This window comes from Nanorana parkeri, unplaced genomic scaffold (genome assembly GCF_000935625.1).
Source record: "Nanorana parkeri isolate BGI_ZX_2015 unplaced genomic scaffold, ASM93562v1 scaffold16, whole genome shotgun sequence".
NCBI classification, from domain to species: domain Eukaryota; kingdom Metazoa; phylum Chordata; class Amphibia; order Anura; family Dicroglossidae; genus Nanorana; species Nanorana parkeri.
Genome location: NW_017306284.1, coordinates 3,733,719 through 3,754,693, shown reverse-complemented (window position 1 = coordinate 3,754,693; position 20,975 = coordinate 3,733,719). Strand labels below are relative to the sequence as shown.

At 42.6% G+C, this 20,975-nt stretch overlaps 1 protein-coding gene across 2 annotated transcripts in view; it reads left to right on the top strand.

Annotated features, from left to right (window-relative positions):
- Nucleotides 1-17,750, top strand: part of DPYS (dihydropyrimidinase) — a 60,769-nt gene extending 43,019 nt beyond the window's left edge. Inside the window, exons 8-10 of one of the 2 annotated variants that reach the window (XM_018559414.1) lie at nt 7,372-7,579; nt 9,789-9,872; nt 17,740-17,750. In XM_018559414.1, the coding sequence (XP_018414916.1) occupies nt 7,372-7,579; nt 9,789-9,851 (271 nt within the window). In that variant the 3' untranslated portion in view covers nt 9,852-9,872; nt 17,740-17,750. Of the gene's footprint in view, nt 1-7,371; nt 7,580-9,788; nt 9,873-11,715; nt 11,935-17,739 lie in introns of those variants that run through there. The other variant, XM_018559406.1, reaches the window with a different exon arrangement.
- The last annotated feature ends 3,225 nt before the right edge of the window (nt 17,751-20,975 follow it).

Here is a 20,975-nt window from a genome sequence, read left to right as displayed (position 1 = left end):
ATTTGGCTGGAGTTTATTTATATATATATACAAACCAGGATTGGTGAGCTGCACATATCTTCAGTAGTCACATCAATAAGGTACTCGTCATTAGCGAGTTCTACTCCACCACCTTCTATATAATCACCCCAAGAACACGGCACTACTTGTTATAAATGCATGAAGTCTCTTTATTCAGAATACAGTACCTCAGCCAGTATATATAAGAAGACAATTTTGGGTGTCCCTTCCCTTCCTCGCATTCATGGGGATGGCAATAAAATTAAGTGTAAAAAAAGAAACAAAGTTTAAAAAATGATAGTGACATATAAAAATTCAAAAACAAGAAAAAAAGGCCCTCCACCCTCACATACACACACATTTATAAACGCAAAGAGCGTACGGTGTCCCTACGAGCAGAAATGATGATTGCGCAGACATGTTACATATTGCCACAAATGTTGGAATGAGAGCAATGATTTTTGCTCAATCACTCATTGTTAATTCTAAATTGTCATTTCACAGGCGCATGCAAGTTTAAAGCTTGACATGTTTGGCATCTATTTATCCGACACGACCCCATCTTTATAATTTTTTTTTAAATGGCTATTATATTCTGTCTGTGTGCACTAAAATTAATTTAAGTGTATCTTTTCCTGAAAATATTGATTTGATAAACATGTGTGCAAATATTGTGCGACTTAAAAAATTGCAACCAGCATTTTTTAGTCTACTGGACCTCTGCTTTGAGAAAACATACACAGGGTTATTCACGAAAGGGTGAAGAGTTTGGAGAAGGGAACAATCTAGGACAAAATAGCTGATTCAGAAAAAATCTCCAAACCAGCTCACTTTCCAGTTCAGCTATGTTGTCCTAGATTGTTCTCTTCTCCTGCCTTCTCCAAACTCTTCACCATTTTGTGAATAACCCTGACAATATTGTAGGAGTTTTAAGTAAACTTCAGGCATAAAATGTGCATTTTAACATGTTAAAAAAAGAAGAAAATATGGTTCTGGCAGCTAAAGGGTTAAGTGTTAGGGTTTAGATCAGCGTTTCTCAACCTTTTTTCAGTCACAGCATCCTTTAAAAGTAATCAAAATCACAAGGCACCCCAGTCTACAATGGAAAAAAAACATAAATGTACAAATGTAACCCCTACAAAATCCATACAAGACCCTTATCCGTGACAGGGTTCTGATATAATTTTGAGGGTGAACCCCATGCAAAAACACACAAAAGCCTCCCTTCATATTAGAGCTCCCACCTTTCTTATCAATGCCCCCCCCCCTTCACATCTGAGTCCTACCATCACATCAGGAGTGGCAGCTGTGGCAGCATGGCAAAGAATAAGAGGAGGTGCAGGCCTGCACTGAGATGAACTTCCGTCCTTTTCTGAATGGATCCCATCCTGCTTTGATTAGCGACCATGCATTGGGAAAGTCTGGGATGGATACACTTTACACTGGAACAAGGAAGCAGGAAATTCTGGTATATTCGTATGCAAAAAGAAAACACAAATCAGTTCAGGGAATATATATACAGTATATACCCAAATAAAATGCAATGCATGTGCACGGGGAAAGGAAAGGATGGCTTGTTCTGTGGGGTGTAAGGGTAGAGTCTCACTTTAAAGCAATACTAAATAAAGACAGTAGCATTTGTCTTCCATGTGGTTGCACAGAGATGGAAAACATGCTTGTTACATTTTAAATGAAGCGAGCTTGTTGTGGGGGCTCTCACTAGCTGCTGGTGACAGATTCGCCATGACTGCTAAACCAGCAGAAAGTGATTGGTTTTGACAGATGTCGGGGAGGTTATTTTTGAACCTGACTGTTGTGCAGTGCAGGTAAAACGTGTGCTGTGCTCCTCTCATGGTCTGTTTTGCTCTGTGCTGGTGAAGATCTCCTTGTTTATGAGCTTGGACTCGAGAATACAGAATGACAGGTTAGTATTTTAATGCTGAACACCAGGCAGATATAAATGACACAAATGAATGCCGCTCTGCAATCATTTATACATCATTACATGTATTTTTTTTAATGGAAATACCTACATTTGAGCTGGTGTCAGCCTTTTGTAGTCCCTGTACAGCAGCGCTCTGACTGGTGCAGGGAGAAGCAGCACAAGGAGCCATTCAGGTGTGTTACTGTGCAAAAAGCACGCTGATAGGAGGAGACGGTAGATAGAGAGATGAGTTGATAACTCTGCTGCTATTTTACTGTTTAGTCACAGAGTGGGGGAGTGGGGAAGAGTCCTGCAAGTGAAAGTGAAACTGCAGAAAAATCAGGTCCCCCCTCCACTGCCATGCAGGACAGGACTGTTTGGCAGAGTTGTGTAAATCTCAGAACAGGATGAACAATAATACAAATCCTATGGCAGGTAGAACAACTCTAATACATGTGTTTTATCTGTGCATTTAACTTTTTTGCATGAGTTCAGCTTGAAAGAAGACTTGGATTTTCTTCCTCCCTTTCTTTTCCATCACTCCTTTTCTTCCTACCCCCTCTCTTCCTTCCTTCTCCCTTCCTTCTTCCTTCCTCCCCTCTCTCTCTCTTCCTTCCTTCCTTGTCCCTTCCTTGCTTACCTTCTCCCTCCCTTCTTCCTTCCTCACTCCCTTGCTAATCTCTCTCTCTACCTTCCTTCCTCTCTCCCTCCCTTCCAATCTTCCTCCCTCCCTCCCTTCCTTCCTCCCTCGCTAATCTCCCTCTCTACCTTCCTTCCTCTCTCCCTCCCTTCCAATCTTCCTCCCTCCCTTCCTTCCTCCCTCGCTAATCTCCCTCTCCACCTTCCTTCCTCTCTCCCTCCCTTCCAATCTTCCTCCCTCCCTTCCTTCCTCCCTTGCTAATCTCCCTCTCTACCTTCCTTCCTCCCTTGCTAATCTCCCTCTCTACCTTTCTTCCTCTCTCCCTCCCTTTCTTCCTTCCCAAACATAATAAGATAGAACCCTATTAAACGACCAGTCTGCCTAAACTGATACCTGAATTTTAATAGATGGTAGAAAATTCTGATCACCTAAAGCAGTAGTTCTCAGCCTTTCTAGGGCCGGGACCCCTTGGTAACATTTGCCAAGTTGTGGTGACCCCCAATGGTAAAATTTAGGGATGCCGCGGCTGCCGCAGCGACATCTGGCGGCGTGGCGGGAGAACTGACACTGCTGAGCTAGGAGAGGGCTGAGGAGGACTCTCACCTAGCACAGCAGAAATCACACAGCGACCCCACAGGTTGAGAACCACTTGCGTACGCCATCAGAATTAAAAAAAACAAAAACCACCATAGGAATGCATAGCTAGATTCCTATTGGCTATTTCACTTTGCAATAGCAAACTAGGTATTGCACCCGCCCTCTGCTGCTGTCAATCACTAGAGGACCTGATGGAGAACATTAGGTCCCCCTCTGCTGATTGGCAGCAGCAGAGGGTGGGTGCAATAGCTAGTTTGCTATTGGCTATTGCAAATAGCATACATTATAATGGGGCGGATGCTGGTGGTATTCTGTATAGCTGACTTATTATAATGTATTGCTGGGACTTGTAGTCCCGCATAGCTGGTGGTATTCTGTATTGATGTATGATGACGATACTGGGCATTTTCACGAGTACTCATACTAATGCCCCGATACTAAGCGCAGACACCGGTGTTCTGTCGGGAACGCCAACGTAGTCGAATTTGCCGACCTCAGCATCTACACTTGCGCACAGACCAGTATTATCGAGGAAACACATTTTTTTACAAAGTTTTTTGTTTAAATCGTTAATTGTGACCGTTAATAATATCTCCTCTATATTAAAAAAAAAAAAAATTGCCGCGTGCGGCGCTAGAGTGTTCGGGTTTCACTTGAAGAAAAGGTGGCAACCCTACATGGAATGCCCAAAGGGGAAGCAACATAAACTATGGCAGGAATCTCTTGCTTCCAGATAACTGGATTTAGGCATCAAGATGTCTGTGTCGGGCAGAGTGTCGTTAGGGGTAGTTAGGGATATGATTTAGAGGTTACGTTTAATAGCTAAAACCCAACCCCAGCCAAAAGGGTTTGAGTGTGGAAGGGATAAAATCTCTGTCAGGTATTTATTGTTCACTGTGTCCCCATTTGGGAGATTTCTCCCCACTTCCTGTCTATTTGAGGTGCAAAAGACAGAACAGGAAGTGAGGAGACAGAAGCTTGCAGGTTGAATGGCTCTGTGAATTGTTTAGACACTTCGGGGTGTATTTATAAAGAAGATAATAAAAGTAATTTGTATAGTGTGATAGTTTGTAAGCATACTGTAAGCTGCATAGAAACCCAATCACTCAGCTGACAACACTGCTGCTAATTGCGTGGCAGTGGCTTAGTGTTGTCTGAGAATAACAGGAAGTACTGCACTGGCAGGATGTCCAGGTAAAAAGCTTCATAAAAATAATTTGCCCAACTGTATAAAGTGAGATGTGATACCAAGCATATTGAAAAATAGATGTAGGATTTACATACACAATAATACAATCATAATTATATAGAAGAGCAAGCAAAAATAAATACTGAACTCCCTGTATTTCAGTGACATTAAAGTCAAATAGTTTTTAATCTATTTGACATGCTGATGAAATCACTTACAATGGGTGCTGCTTCTAGATGTTTAAACGTTTTAGCTTCCTGCAGAATCAGAGCACTGGCCCATATATTCTGTTTTAGGGTGGCTTCTTTCCCTTGCAGGGTCTTATGGAGTCACCCTTGTGTGTGCTAGTGAGCTGTGCGTGTGTGTCTCCAAAAACACAGGCATGGCACTCCTCTGCTCCTTTCTACCCCTTCTCCCTTCTCCAAGCTAGTCGGTGGATAGTTGCTGGAGACTGTGCTGTCCCTTACGATATTGCACTGGACAGGAAGTTCAAGGAAGTGGAGCTGAGAGAGTTGGAGCTGTTCAGAAACACGGGGACTGTAAGTGAATGGGTGAAAATATACAGAAATATTTTGCAGGGTGATGTATATTTGTTTAATATGAATTAATTACTGAAAAACGTTTGAGAGTTTAATACTACTTTAACTGGGTGGAGTTTTCTGATTTTAGCACAGCACTGTGTGTACTGGATGGCCATTAGCCAATCACAGATTCATTCTACTTGTAGCTCCCAGTAGCTTTACACATAGCCCCCCCTCGCCCATTGCTCAGGAAACTGTCTGCAGATCATTTGCCGCTGTTGACGTGCGTTAGCCCAGGTAAGAGTCATTGCCCATCTAGAAGAACTTGTCACCATGTTTGCAGGCGCCGTGCGTCCTGCCACTTTTCATCAAGTGCACACCGGAACATCCCGGCGGCATCTGTATCCAGCTCCGACACAGCCGCTTATAAATGAAAAGAGTTTAACACCATTAAATGTGTCCGGAGTGGCAGTAATCCCTTCAGACTGTTTGTGCAATCAGAAAAAAGGTTAAAGGCAAAATAAGGCAGTGATATTTCAAAGGCGAGAACATTTCCGAGGAGAAGGTAAAGCAGCGTCGAGTGTATTGACCTAGATTTATCAACGGGGACACAATGTCTTCAGATCCGGTACAGATCTATCATGGAGGTTCATCAAAGTGTCTGAGAAATGGAGAACTCAGCCATATGACGCATTCTGCAAATGTACTCAGTGCGTCAAAGTTCAGGAAACAGTCACAACCGCTCACAAATCATGTTTTGTTATCCTGCGCTATAAAAAAAATGGAATTTGATTTCTATCATTTACGGATCGTTCTTTCACCTGGTACAACGGAACCTCATTTATTATTCCTTTCCTATAGCAACCAATATGAACGTCTTTCAGTCTTCGGATCCTGAGTAGAGAATGAAAATGCAAAACAGTTTTGTTGCTTGTGATGCACAGACAGTTACAGATAATTCATATGCATGTGGTAAATGTGACCCTCATATCTGAAGTCAAAGCCCAACTCAACTAGTGGCAACATATCCCATCAGTTAAAGTGATATTGAAGTCAAAAGGTGTTTAAGCCATTTCACATGCTGATGAAATCACTTACAATGGACGCTGCTTCTTGATGTTGAAAAGCTTTAGCTTCATGCAGGATCAGCTGGTCCCCTGAACGCTGGCCCTGATATCCTGTCGTAGCAGGGCTCCTTTTCCTTGCAGTTTCCTAAGGAGACACCCTTGTGTGTACTAGTAAGCTGCGTGTGTCTCTACAAACACACAACAGCAAAAAGTTTCCCAGCACACTCACCAGCCAGCATGCAAAAAAAACCTGTCTAACCGCTAAGGTTAAAACAGAGGTTTTAGATACACGCCTTCTGCAGAATATGTGGAAGCCTCACTGCCTCGTCAAGGCACCTCTATATAGTGCGGTCCTAACTCTAACCTATGAGAGTCTCCATCTTGGAGCACATGTAGCAAAAGATAAAATTGGGGCCAGGTTCGCCAGGAGGCAGCCCAACCTCCTTAAAGGCACAGGGACACACAAGGGACCCCGCACATCACAACGACAGCTGAGACCCCCAGTGTGTCACTGCACCCAATTTTATCTTTTGCTACATGTGCTCCAAGATGAAGACTCTCATAAGTTAGAGTTAGGACCGCACTATATAGAGGTGCCTTGAAGAGGCAGTGAGGCTTCCACATATTCTGCAGAAGACGTGTATCTAAAACCTCTGTTTTTAACCTTAGCGGTTAGAAGGGTTGTTTTTTTGCATGCTGGCTGCTGAGTGTGCTGGCAAAATGTTTAAAAAAAAATACTTGGAAAATGTATATTTGATGTGGATTTATTATTGAAAAAAAGTTTCAGCGCTTAATACTATTTTAATGCGGATTCTGTACAAAAATGTAAAAAAAAGTGTATGTATACGTAACATGAAAATGTAATATATTGCATATTACCAGTCCTTGGATGAGGAGGCTGTATTCGTTTTCTTTTTTAAGTCTTTTTTTACTTGTATATTTACCTGGTGATCCTACAAGTATCCTTCATGTCCTTGGGTGACAGCTATCACTCACTGTACTCCATGGAAGAGCGGTGTTGTCACTCCAGGATGTTCTGCTGCTTTGGGATACAAACACTTTCTTTTTTCAAGTGATTCTTTTTTTTTGAAAGGCCAATGAAATGATAGATTAGTGTGTTTCCGGGTTCTAAGGACCTGCCTGTGTTTTAATCCACTGCATACTTTACCGTACACAGCGCAGCAAGAGAGGGAGATAGCACAGCACAGAATTATATGGCTGCAATTCAAGCCAGACGTGACGCAAGAAAGATATTCATTCTGCCTACAAAGGATTTCATAAAATGCAGCTTTAGTTCCCTGCAAGTTGCCAAGTTTCCTAAGTAGCATTATCATTGAATTGATTTTTACTTTAATGGAGATGAATATTGGTCAGCACTTTGTCACCGATGTTACTGATGAATAGAACTTACCATATATTTGGAATATTTACAGGACTATCTCTGCTAAAACCCACCACCAGGCTGTGAACTTCAATATATTTGAAGGAATGGTCTGCCACGGAGTACCTCTGGTGACTATTGCCGGCGGGAGGGTAGTGTACGAGAACGGTGTCTTGCACGCAGTTCCAGGCCAAGGAAAATACATTCCACGCAAGCCGTTTCCTGACTATGTCTACAGCCGTATCCTAAAAAGAGATGAGGTAAGTCAACACAAAGTCATTGTATTGTACACTACGAGTTGCTGTTCAATCCAGCTAAAGGATATGTAAACCATTATCACTTCTATCACTGTTCTAGCAGGGCCCACAATAAACATGCAATCCAAAAATAAGTGGATGAATACCCCTTTTTAGCCTTTATTTTCAGTGGTCATCAGGGCCAGATTTTCCCCAGGGCCCGGCCTTGGGGCAGCAGGGAGTAGAGGGGCAGCAGCGGTGTGGAATTCCTATTTCCCGATGCCCGGGACATGCAGTTCTAGATGCCGGGCGGGTAGTTGTTTTCTGCATTCAGCTCTGCTTTAGGCAAGAAAAGCTAAATGTACAACCGGGAAGCCTCTGCTTGTTTTGTACAAGTGATCTCGGCGATGTTGCCGAGATCCCTTGTATGCAGCCTTCAGGTCTGCCATTCTCCTTAAGTTAGTAATCAGGTTGAAGATCAGGTTTTCCATTACCATTAAGAGTCCTTGTATCCACTACAACTATGCGACTGTTACAATTCATCCGAAGTGCAGCTATAAATCTAATCACGAATATGACTCGCCAAAAAAGATTTTAAATATTAAAAACTGAGCTATTAAGACTTCGCTATACCTCCTGGCCAACGATCTGTCATTCATTCTGACAGCACAATGTTGTTCACGGACTGACACGAGCACCAGTTATTCTGGATTGTGGGATGTATATGATGTCCCCTTCAGCCAGGAAATAGAATTTAGTATTCTGTATATACATTACTATGTAAGAAATGTATTCCAGTATCAATGTACAATGGAGTGCAAGGATGAGGCATGTGAGTTACGTCTGCTTTATAAATGCCATTTCAACAGCGCTCCGTCTAAAACTATTATTATATATTTGATGATTATCCATGTTTTGCATTATTACGTTTCCTCCCTCTTCCCTTCCCCTTCCTTCCTTCTTTCCACTTTTCCTTTCTTTTCCTTTCCTTCGCCCCTCTATCCTTCCTTACTGCCTTCCCTCCTTTCTTCTTCCTTTATTCCTTCCTCCTTTCTTTCTTTTCGCCCTTCATCCATCCTTTTCTTTTTCTTTCTTTCATTCCTTCTTTCCTTACTTCTGCCTTCCTTCCTTCGCTCCCTCCTTTCCTCCATCCTGTCTTCCTTCTTTTCTTCCCTCCTTCCTTTTCTTCCTTCCCTCCCATCTACCTTGCCTCCTTTTCCTTCCTTCCCTCCCTCCCTCCCTCCTTCCTTCCACTTTTCTTTTCCTTTTCCTTTCCATCTCCCCTCTATCCTTCCTTACTGCCTTCCCTCCTTTCTTCTTCTTTTATTCCTTCCTCCTTTCTTTCTTTTCGCCCTTCATCCATCCTTTTCTTTCTTTCATTCCTTCTTTCCTTACTTCTGCCTTCCTTCCTTCGCTCCCTCCTTTCTTCCATCCTGTCTTCCTTCTTTTCTTCCCTCCTTCCTTTTCTTCCTTCCCTCCCATCTACCTTGCCTCCTTTTTCCTTCCTTCCCTCCCTCCCTCCTTCCTTCCACTTTTCTTTTCCTTTTCCTTTCCATCTCCCCTCCTTCCTTCATACTACTGCCTGCCTTTTCCTTTTCCTTTCCATCTCCCCTCCTTCCTTCATTCCTACTGCCTTCCCACTTTTCTTCTTCAGTCCTTTGCTTTCCTTCCTTCCTTTTGCTTATTCCTTCCCTCCCTCCCTCCTTTCTTTCTTTCTTTCTTTCTTTCTTTCTTTCTTTCTTTCTTTCTTTCTTTCTTTCTTTCTATCTGCCTTGCCTACTTCACCTTTCCATCATTCCTGTCTTTCTTCCCTCTTTTTTCTTGCTTCCTTTAATATCTCTTGGGTGTCTGCTACTATTTATTGCCTTCTATCCTTCCTCTTTATCCATTTATTACTATTAGTTAATAAATGAACTTTGCACGATATTCTAATTATTCGAGTTTCACCTGTATATATATATTATGTGTAACTCCAGCAGTCACTGACAAACTGTACCAACGTTCCATCTTTCAGAGTTGGAAGGTAGCCAGGGAACGCGTTCCATGATTTCTCCGTTTGCTTCTTTCTCTTTTAATAAAAAGAAATGGCAGAGCCGGACCTGTGGAGCGGAGTCTCATTAATGTCCTCATCTGTGTTTGTGACTGCAGAGAAATTCAGCGTGTGTAGCAATTTGTAAAATAAAGGAGAGAATTATCATCTCATCACTTCTGTAATGACAATATGTTTGTACAGGTATGTCAGCCACTTCCAGTACAAAGACAGCCTTATAAAGGAGAGGTCATCCAACTGAAGTGATTACAGATCCATCAGCACCAGGTAATTAAACCTCTGGACCTGCAGATATCCATTATATGCTGCACAAACAGGAGGGGAAACCTAAGTAGTTGAAAAGTTATTAAAAGTATGTCTATCAAGCCAAATCTTGCTTCTAGTTTTGGCTACAGTGAGGAAGTCCTGCTGGCAAGTTTCACCACATGGGAACACAAAGTTAACCAGCTGCAGGCATTAAAAGACAGTAAAAGATACAACTTAATGTAGATACATATAAATTAAGAATAATATTATACATGTTTTAGCTAAAGCCTCTTATAATCTTCTTTTTTATATATTTCTGTAAGCCTATACTGAGCTGGACTCTGGGCGAGGAAGGGATAGTATTCTGAGCAAATGGGGCTCTATAGCTTTGCATAGTGCTGTCTGAATATTATGTGTACTGGGGCATGGAACACAGGGTTCTGTTGCCTCCTCATCTTCTAGTCCAGCTTCTTTTTTTTTTTTTTTAAACCTTTTTAACATGGAGGAACCCTTGAAATAACTTTCAGTTCTCAGGGATCCCCTGCCAATAACTCCAATCTATAGCAGGGCTCAAAATTTCCACTCGCCTGCTTGCATTTGGCGGTGGAAATTCAGTCAGGGCCACGGTCATGGACCGCATACCTGACTTGGGGGAGAAACTGCTCCTGGCTGTGCTGGATCTGTTCCTTTTGGTCGGTGCTCTTCACTGAGCGCTGGCCGAAAGTATCGATTACTGCAGCAGACCTTACTAAGCACCACTGGATCACCAGGGATTGTGCCTGCTCGCCTCCTTCCTGCAAAAAGGCAAGCAGAGGAGGGGGCTCTGTATTTTAATTTATGTGGGGGGGAGTGTATTAGTTTATGTGTGGGGGGGGAGTGTGTTATTTTATATGTGGGGGGGAGAGTGTATTATTTTATATGTGGGCGGCAACAATGTTTACTTTGCTTTATGGTAATATTGTTACATTTGTTGTTGTTAATATTTATGTTTGTAACTTTATTCTGCATAAAACATTTAACGGTGTAATTTCATAAAATAATTTAAGAGGGTGTGTTTAGGGGCAGAGTTAAGGCCGGGGCAGGGTAGGGGTTAGGTGGGGCATGTGCTCTGGGTACCAGGTAGAGATGAGCTCAGGTTCGGACTGTACCTAGTCTAAACTGGAGCTCCTCAGAACAAGGAAGTGCCTTGGGCCATTCCACCCAATCAGCTTTGGGCCATGCATCCCCCACCCTGCAGCTGCATGTAAACGATTGGGTGGGACGCTTGTGTTGATGTAATTTACCTTATATGGGAACATAGCCATATTAGGTAAATGTAATTTACCAAATTTAGGCATGTAGCCATATAAGGTAAATGGCATCACTGAATCCCGCCCTTTTGCTTATGTCAAGCTGCAGGCGGGGAATTGCCTACCTGCAGCTGGTGGTGGATGGCATGGAAGGAGCTTCCTTTCGTGTTTGGGAGGAGCTTCTTCCAGGTTCAGAGGAGGAGCTGAGGTTCAGACCGGGTTCGTTCCAAACATGAGCTTATCCCTATTGCCAGGATCTAGCAATGCCCCCGACTGTAACTTTAAGGAAACATATCACAAATTACTGCAGTATTACACTGACAGATGCAGCCATTCACGGAGCAGTTATGTGTCAGCAAAGTCAAACCTATTTGTCACCCCCAAACCAGGATGAGGTACATGAATCGGGCAATGGCTGCTTTCTGCACAGCCTAACCATACAAGTGTTTTGCTTTGTGACAGAAATAGGGAAATGGTGTCTGTACATAGAAACTTTTTCATCTTCTGGTAAACAGATTAATATATATACATACATTTATTTATTATTATTATTACTTTTTTTGTTTTGTTAACAGAACAATGCATTCACAAAAATGAGGAGACCAACGTCAAGACTTTTGGAAACTGATACAACCATTTATTTTCTACAGTATTCATGTAACATCTGCAGTCTAGAACATTGTACAACGCATTGCTGAGCATGCAGCATCAACATTGTAAAGCCAGCAAATAGTTAATGCTGAATAATTCTATATATGAACTTCCTTCAGAAACAGAGCTACAATCTAGAGGTGTTAAAGTGTATGTTCATCCAAAACTTTTTTAGTTTAATGAGTGGGGAAGGGTTAGAACTCCTGCCAGGGGCTCTTTTAAAGAGTTTTTGCCTAACTTCCTCCTTTGCTTAAATGCTTTACCAGACAGGAAGTTAGGAGAAAACTCCAAATTGATGGGAAAACAAAGTTTTATTTTGTAGATTAGTAGAAGGCTACAATCCCTGTCAGCTTTGTATTGCTGTCTGTGTCCCTGTTGCAGATTTCATATTGCAGAAATAACAGTTTCCTGCGGGTACATTAATGTAATGGAGCACCAGATGGAAGTAAAAACCCAACAGAGGTTCTCATCATGCTCTAAAACATCACAATACATTGGACCTTTCAGTGAGGCTACCCCCACACTGCAAGGGTTAAGTGTTTGTTTGTGTCTAGGTTAAAAAAAATGAAGTTATACTCACCTGAAACTCAGATCCAGCGCTCCCTCCAGCCTCCTCTACAACTGCAGCAATGGTATGTCCCACGGCATCCTCACATCCTATACACTGTGTATAGAACATGATGACTCAGGGGCCTTAGACCGCCGCAACAGAGGGAAGCGAGGTGGGAGGGACCGGTCTAAATGCAAGCCGGCTCAGAGGTTCAGATGAGTATACTTTTAACATTTTGAACCTAGACAAAAAAAGAGCACTTAACCCTTGCAGTGCTGTGGTATCCCCACTGAAAGGGTTAATAATTCCTCTCCGGAGTTCTTTCGGGTGAATGTATTTACAGGATTTGTGCTGCATTGACTGTAGGTTACTGTACATAATCTAGTTAACAGTAAAAAACAGTAACCCCCCCAAAAAAACACCAACATGTGGACAGACAGCTGGTCAAAATTGAGACATGTTTCAGCCATTTAATACTCAGTGTAGGTGCAGACATTTGGAATATTCAACTGCAGCACAGAGCGGTGCTGACAGCTCCTGATTCTTTGTAAATGTCTGCCAAAGTGTCGGAGATTTGAGGCTCACCAATCTAAATACGTTTGTTTGTAACAGCATAGAGAGAGAAATCTATGAAGAAAAAAACAGCACGTTGGACCTCTCCAGAGAGACCACTGCTGCAAGAGCAAGAGTCCTTCTCTAAAGCATGCTGCCAAGTGACAGGCTTTTCTACTGAGGCATGACTGACTGGCTGACTGGCATGACTTACATGACTGACTGGCTGACTGGCATGACTTACATGACTGACTGGCTGACTGGCATGACTTACAGGCATGCTGTAAGAATTGGCGCACGTTACACATGGAATGTATTTTGCTGATTTAAACTGAAGGTTCTGTTGGCCTTTGACAATTATAATCAAAGCCACCATATAATCAACTGGCTACCATATTATTGGTTAGCGATACGGAGTGAGCTTTTTATTTTTGACCGGGTACTTGTACAGCTATGTAGTCAATTCTATTCTTGGAGTTTATCCAGCCCATGTTATGTCATGTGAGAGGTGTCCTGTTCTGAATCTCCTTGTTGGTTGCCAGCAGATCGCATTATGGCCATACTGACTTCCAAGCCACCCATAGAAGACAATTGCAGTAATGGCGGCTTACAGCACAGGAAAGGAGTGATCCTTTGTGGATAAGACACGTAGGGCTTGCCTCCTTCTGAAATGTTTGCTTTGCTGCAATACTGTCCTACTGGCTGACATACTTTCTGAGTCATTGATGAAGAACTAATATTCACAGCTGGCAAAGTTCTTTACCTGCAAATTTGTTCCACGTTAGTGACTTAAAGTGTTGAAGCCAAAGGGTCACTATGACAGTCAGTGTGACATGTGTCTCTCGGTAGTAGCTGTACTGACGGTTAGCCAGCAAAGAAATTCTTTAAACTGAAACTATAATGGCTTTTAGTCAATTTTATTTAATACATATTGACATTTGCAAGTTTGTAAATGTGTTTCAGATTGTTTTTACTTGTAATTAATTATAATTATTTATATAAAATCTTTTTTGTACAAATACACATTTTAAAAAGGTTGCATCTGTGTCAAACAACTTGTAAAGCAAGCTGGGCTTTCTAATAAGAAATAAGAAAGCCCAGCACTATGTGTTTGCTTGTTGGTAGCCTTTGTATAACTATCTAAACCATACAGTCCCCCCTCTGCTAGGAGAAAGGAACAGGGATGACGGGATACAGGGAAAGGATCTCCTTTTAATCCTTATGACGTTTGTAATCTGAGATTGACTGCTAATTTGGCCTTTTTCAAAGAACAGGTATGGAAAGAAGCCTCAGAAAGCCAGTACTCTAACTTGAAGTTCACCACCTGATGACTGCAAGCAGTAAACATAAAAAAAAAAAGATACTAAAGTTTTTAATATTTTGGTGTGGAACATCCTAAATACATATATAACAAAACATTATATATTACTGCATCAAGCTGCTTATTTTCCATGGCCCGTTTCTCAACAACAGCATGACTATAAAAAGGTATAAAAATGTCTACAGTGTCTGATTCTTCTTCACAACGCTGAACTTCAATGACGCTGCCAGGTGCCGTGTTCATTCACTGTCAATATCCGCCATGGCCTAGGGCAGCACGGACACCAGGGGTGACACACAGCCACCTACACACCATGTTACAGATTGTCAATCACACATTCCCGTTTGTTATAAAAGGTTTCAGGCTGCTGTCCTGACAGTTTTTATTTTTTGCAGTGCATGTGACCAGGGTAGGAGAGAGTTGGCCTAGGGGGGCAGGAAGTAAAAATCCAGCCCTGCTGCTGCCAGTGACAGGTCCTCTTTCAATAAAGATTTCTGGGCTTTTCATTAAATCTTACAAAACAAATTTGTTTTATCAAACCCTTAATGTTACGGACTGGTTTTGCTATGCTTTTTATTTTGTTCTTTATGGCTACACATAAATGTTTAATAAATTATAATCTTAAAAAACTTTTTTTAAACTTTGGATAAAGAGAGGGATGGAAACCCCTGTCAGGTTTTCAATGCTGTCTGTATCCCCGCTAGGGAGGTTCACATCACTATTTGTCCTGGGGACCGTTATCACTGAAATTGAAAGAAGATCCCACATTTTGGGTTGTCATCAGAACAGGAATAGATGCGAGATCTTCCAATAGGGACACTAGTTCTGGTGACCTTGCAGACCACCAGGGATTTCCCTCATTTCGGAGGGATTTTCTCTCACTTCCTGTTCGGACAGGAAGTAAAGAGAAATCTTCCCAATTGGGCACAGACGGCAAAAAAGCTGACAGCAGTTGTAACCCGCCCTTACTTATCCAAAACTAAAACAAAAAAAAGTTTTGGCTTCAGTTCTACTTTAATGTCTACAAAGCCTCAAACCAAGAGAGTAGCTACAGCCATAGTAAACCATACAGACACTGTGGATTGGGGGAGGTGGTATGGCAGTGTTTGGCTGTATGATGTTTCACGTATATCATGTTACTAATTTTGTTAATGATCATGTGCAAAATGTACTAACAGAATGCAGTCACCCAGAAAAAGAAATCCTGGTAGCTATAGGATACTTCACTTGCAGATTGCTCTTTGGTCTGTCTGATCAGCCTGTTGGAGCTCGGTTGGAGCTCGGTGAAGTATCTGAGTTTCGGTGGATGTGTCGGGGACCATTATCTCATGCATAACATGTGTATGTTGATCACAGGTCTGCAAAGTGGATTTTAACAATATAAAACAATGTTACAATGCTGAAGAGCTGATAAAACGAGCTAATTCTTTGTGCCACCGACTAATTTTATATTAATGTTCTCTTTCCTTTTATAACACCAATAAACACTATAATGTATTCTACAATGTCATGATTCCTTTTCTTATTTATAAAAAAAAAAAAAGCAGTCTTGGAGAAATGTGCAGGGGTGTAGAGAAATGAAACTTTGGGTTTTCCATGTAGATGACACAAAGCTAAGTTATAGTAAACCTGTGGGCATACTGAGGGTGGTGAACGTCTACTAATAGCTGCAATGTCCATGTGCCTTGCTGTCATTATAGATTTCCTATAGAGCAAAAAGGAACCCAAAACAGCAGAGAACTGGGATATGCAAATAGCGACTAACCACCGTCTGTGGTCAATGGCTCTGCTCTGCCACCTCATGTGCCTCACAACCCATCACTGTGTGGCCTTAGTAATGAATAGAAAGGTGCACAGGAATGTGCATATCATTGGGCCTTCGTGTATGAGACTCCCAAGTCCCACCAGAGGTGATCTCAAATGACGTGCAGGCACCAGGAGACACTTGTTTAGAAATTAATATATGAGATATTTAAGACCTTTAGTCTGCCAGCTAGCTTCCGTGGAGACTACAGTAGTACTCAAATGCATTGATCTTCAGTTGTGTTTTTGATACCTGAAAATCCCTCACACATGTGTTATGATTATAAGGCCTTTAGTATGCCTACAGGTAAAACTATGGTGTAGTTTGGTAGGTGCACACACAATGCTCACCTTAAGTTATGATGTTTTCTATATGCAGAAATGGTAAAAGCCTTCTACAGTAGTGCTCAGCTTAGCCCTATATTAGGAAAGTTGATAACCAACTAACAACTGCTGATAAAAACACAGCCTTTGGGTGTCCATAGGACTGTCAGACAATCTGCCCGCCCATATATACCATGGAGTCTAATGGTGGATTCCTAAAGACAAACAGTAAGCTTGGGCAAAGATATGTATTCGGTCTACGCAGGGGAGGTGGGAAGTGCACTGCAGGAAACTTCTGGAGTTGGCTTATAATCCAATGAGGGATTCTAACCCATACAATCGCCATTTCCCCAGAATGCTTTGGCCAGCAGTAAAGGGCAGAATATCACCCTCTGACTCCCCTGGGGGGGGGGGGGTTTCTCTTCAAATCCGGCAAGTGTGTGTGCAGAACATGCTACTGAATACATACTCAGGCAGAGGAAGCCAGTTAGTAGCACTGCCTGCATTGAGGACTTACCTTAAAGGAGAACTATGAGGAGTGATTTTCACTCAACCTCATAGTTCGAGCCGACGTGTGACAATGAGACTGTCACGTCGGCTCAATAGATCGGGAATAAAGCGAACACATACCGTTTGCTCGCTCACTTCTTGATCCTGTCCCTGCAGAGAGCCGTGACTGTCACTCATGGTTCCCTGCAGGGATTGCCCCCCCCCCTCTCCGCTCCGATCCCCCAGCGCTGACTGGAGGAATGAACGGGGGAGGGGGTGGGTACAGCTGGCTCTGCCTCTAGATAGGCAGAATCAGCTGTCAATCATGCAGCTGGGTGGATCTCGACAGTAATGTCGGGATCCGTCCCGGCTGCGGCGGTCTCAGTATACCGCGAGCTGTAGCTCGCAGTATACTGAGCTTTGGGTCACAGTAGGACGCTAGTTTATGTCCTCCCGTGACCCTGAGGAGAACTATGGGGGAAAAACACTTACCCCATAGTTCTCCTTTAAAGAAGAACTCTATGATTTATTCATTTATTCAATTAACCCTTGCAGTAGAGCTACCCCAGCAACGCAAGTATTTAATGCTCATTCTAGTTTAGGGATGAAAATAAAAAAGACTCCTCAGTCCTGCCTGGCTGCTAGACTGGTCCTCTCAGCCTCTTCTCCCGCAGGCTACAATGGTCTAAGGACCCGTGATGTCATCACATCTAATGCAGGACCATTAGCTGTAAGGGCCCCGAGGGACATACCACAGCTAGAGAGGGAGAGAGGTGAGCAGTCACTGCCACAGGACCAACGATCAGGTGAGTATATCTTTGTTATTTTCACTCCTAGACCAAAACGAGCAATTAACCCTTTCAGTGCAGAGGTAGCCCCACTGCAAGGGTTAATTTGCACTTTTTTAAGGCAGAGCATTGGATGTTATAATAGGACCAGCAGGAGAACAGGACCCCAGTCAGGTAAATGCAAGGTAGTAATATACGAGAAGTAATGCCTGCATATGTACAGATATAATTTCCCCAAAAAACTACACAGACAAACAGGGATTTTCAAACATGAACATTTATTGATAACTTTATTGATTTACATTACACTGATCCCCTTTTCATATACATCTTCAATAAAAAGAAATACTGCAGTTCCCCTTTTTCTAGCCCATGAATGAGTATGTGCTGCAAAAAGGGGAAGCATAGGTGAGTGTGTCACTACTTGTGTGGTTTTACAAACTTCCAGTATTAGAACAGGAACCTTTATACGCAATGACTATATAAGTTATATGTCATACAACACACAGTGCATTTCAAAGTAATTATAGAGTTATGGGGGTTTAAAGGAAAACTCTCCTTCTAGAATGGAGTGTGTGGTTATGGGGAGCACTGCATTATGGTTTACACCACAACATATAGCAACCAATCAGTGTTTAATTAAATTACACAGAAACTCAATTTCAATGTCCTCTCACAGGTGAATATTTTCCTTCTTGTATACTGTAGATGGCAGTAATAATTCACTGTCCCCCTCTATCTCCCATGGACAGCAGTGCTGAGATGTCTATCCCACCTCCTCTACCTACTACAGTGACGTGCGGTACCTTCACTTCTTGATGAGGCATTCCCCAGCCCCCGCACACCTAGCCATGCCCCAGCACACTGTAGCCCCACCCATATCCAGACAAAGCCCCACCCCCATCCCAAGGAAGTCCCGGCTAGTGTAACGGAGGGAGGAGCCTCCCTGGCCCTTCCTTGCTCATCACTGCTGAGGCATCAAGATTGATGGGACAGCTTGGACCAATGGCGCTTTGCCATTGGTCCAAACAATCCACAGATCCAGCTTCAACTTTTTCCTCCATAATACTAGGTGAGGCTCTGCCTCCCCTGCCTCCCCTGACCGCACGTCCCTGACCTACTATACAGGTTGTAAGAAGTCCTGCACTCTCTCATTTGGGTTTTTTGTCTATTTTAGATTGTAACTGCTGTCATAGGAATAGTGAAACTACATTGCAGAAGGGAAAGGGGATGTAGCTGACATTCCCAGGCAATATACTAAACCAGCCTCAGTTCATCCAATTACAAGGAAAATATCCGTTTTGGGTGAAAAATAATTAAAAGCTGAACCTGCAAAAAATACTTTTTTCTCCAACTGCTGCTGAACTCTGCTCCTCTCCAAAAGTCTGAAAAACAGACACCCGAGAGTGTCCATCACCTGTGTCCCCTGCTGCGCTCAGTGGTTCCTCTGGTCAGCCTCATCATCACTGTTGTGTCCTGTAGTGACATTGAGGTCAATTGGAGGAACCACTGAGCCCAGCACGTGAAATTGACACCCCCAGAAGTGTGCTTCTCATCAATCTCCAGGGGATGAATCCTTATCAACAGAGCTCAGTTTAGCCATACTGTCAGCAGGTTAGTATACAACAGCATCTTTGCAGTCAAAGTAATAATAAAGTCAAAGGGGTTTTAAGCTATTTCAAATGCTGATGCAATTACTTACAAAATGTTTAAAAGTTTTAGCTTCTTGCGAAATTACCTGGTTCCCTGATATTCTGTTTTATGGTGGCTTCTTTCCCTTGCAGAGTCTTATAGAACCACCCTTGTGTGAGCTAGTAAGCTGTCTGTGCCTCCACAAACACACAGCCATAGAAGTGCAAGACACTCCCTTCCCCCTTGCTACTCACTCCTCCCACCTCCCATCTCCATGCTAGTAGATGGGCGGCTGCTGGAGACTGCTCTGTCCTTATGATTTTGTACTGGACATGAAGTTCAGGGAAGCCGAGCTGAGAGTTTTGGAGCCGTTTGAAAAAATAATGACTGTAATTGTTTGGGCAAAAGGTTAAACAAAAACTTTGCTGGGCGATGTATATTTGTTTGATCTGGATTCACTATTGAAAAAAGAGTGTTTAATACTACTTTAAGCCACAGTTGCTTTAAGTCACTTTAAAGGTTAAGTCCACCTAAAGCTAACTTGGCTGGATGTTGTCTGATTCCATCACTCACTGACATCATAATACTCTTAGGGGTGCTTTAATATGATATATCCTATCCTAACAGATACTAGTTACTTTCACCCGACACAACCATGGTATGTTTCTCTTGCTCCATTACAAGGAATGGTTTACCCCGAAGAGTCTATGGAGAAATGTTTTGCATCTACATGGTGGTGTAATGGTGATGATGTTACTTCTAAATTCTTCAGCTGTCGGATAACTCATCTCCATGCACTAACATTGGAGCATCCCTGTACTTCACCGAACCCCTCCTGCTGTTCAGGCAAGATTACTACAAAGATCAGAAGCGTCCAACATTACAACCTTGGATAATATTTGCATCAAAGTGGTAGTGGGATCGGCCAAGACATACTGTAATATCAGCGACCACAGGTTTACTTAAAAGACGAACACTGTACAGCAAATAGCTAGTCTCTCGGGTCATTAGCTGTTCACGTAATGTTTCCTTGTTAAAATAGGGAACCAGAAATTTGCCTGTAAAACAGAATACTTTTTTTAAAATATATTAATAAAAAAATAAGTTAGAAGAGAATATGTAAAAACTTTATACAATACTGATATTTTACAACAAGGGAGTGTCTACTGCAGGGGTGCCCACAAGGTCGATCGCGATCTACCAGTCGATCGCGTAGCGATCACTGGTAGATCGCCATGTCCTCTCCTCCCGCCGCTGAATGCAGGTGTTTTTTCGTTGGTAGATCTCAATGAGCTCGTCATTTGAAAAGTAGATCTCCAGACGAAAAATAGTGGGCGCCCCTGGTCTACTGTGTACTGTGGCCTAAAATGGATGCAAACATCACACGCGCCAGGCCAATGGTGGAAGAGTCCAAAAGTGCTTTATTTGTTGAGAAAATGATTATACAATAGCCAATGCGTTTCAGGTGTAAACACATCCCCTTCCATGATACTGTATATATTAGGGATGGACCGATATATCGTCCAAAAATGGCACTTTTGGCAAAATGCCGAAAGTGAAATTTTTTGGCTGAAATAGCGGTGCATCCGTTCTTTCTTTCCTCCCCGCTGGGCGCTGCTCTGTGTCCCAGTGGGGAGAAGAGAAACTATCACAGGAGGCCGAGCACTGCAGGAGGAGAGCTTTCTGAGAGGCCGGAGTCTCTCGTCCCCGCACCGCTCAGCCTCC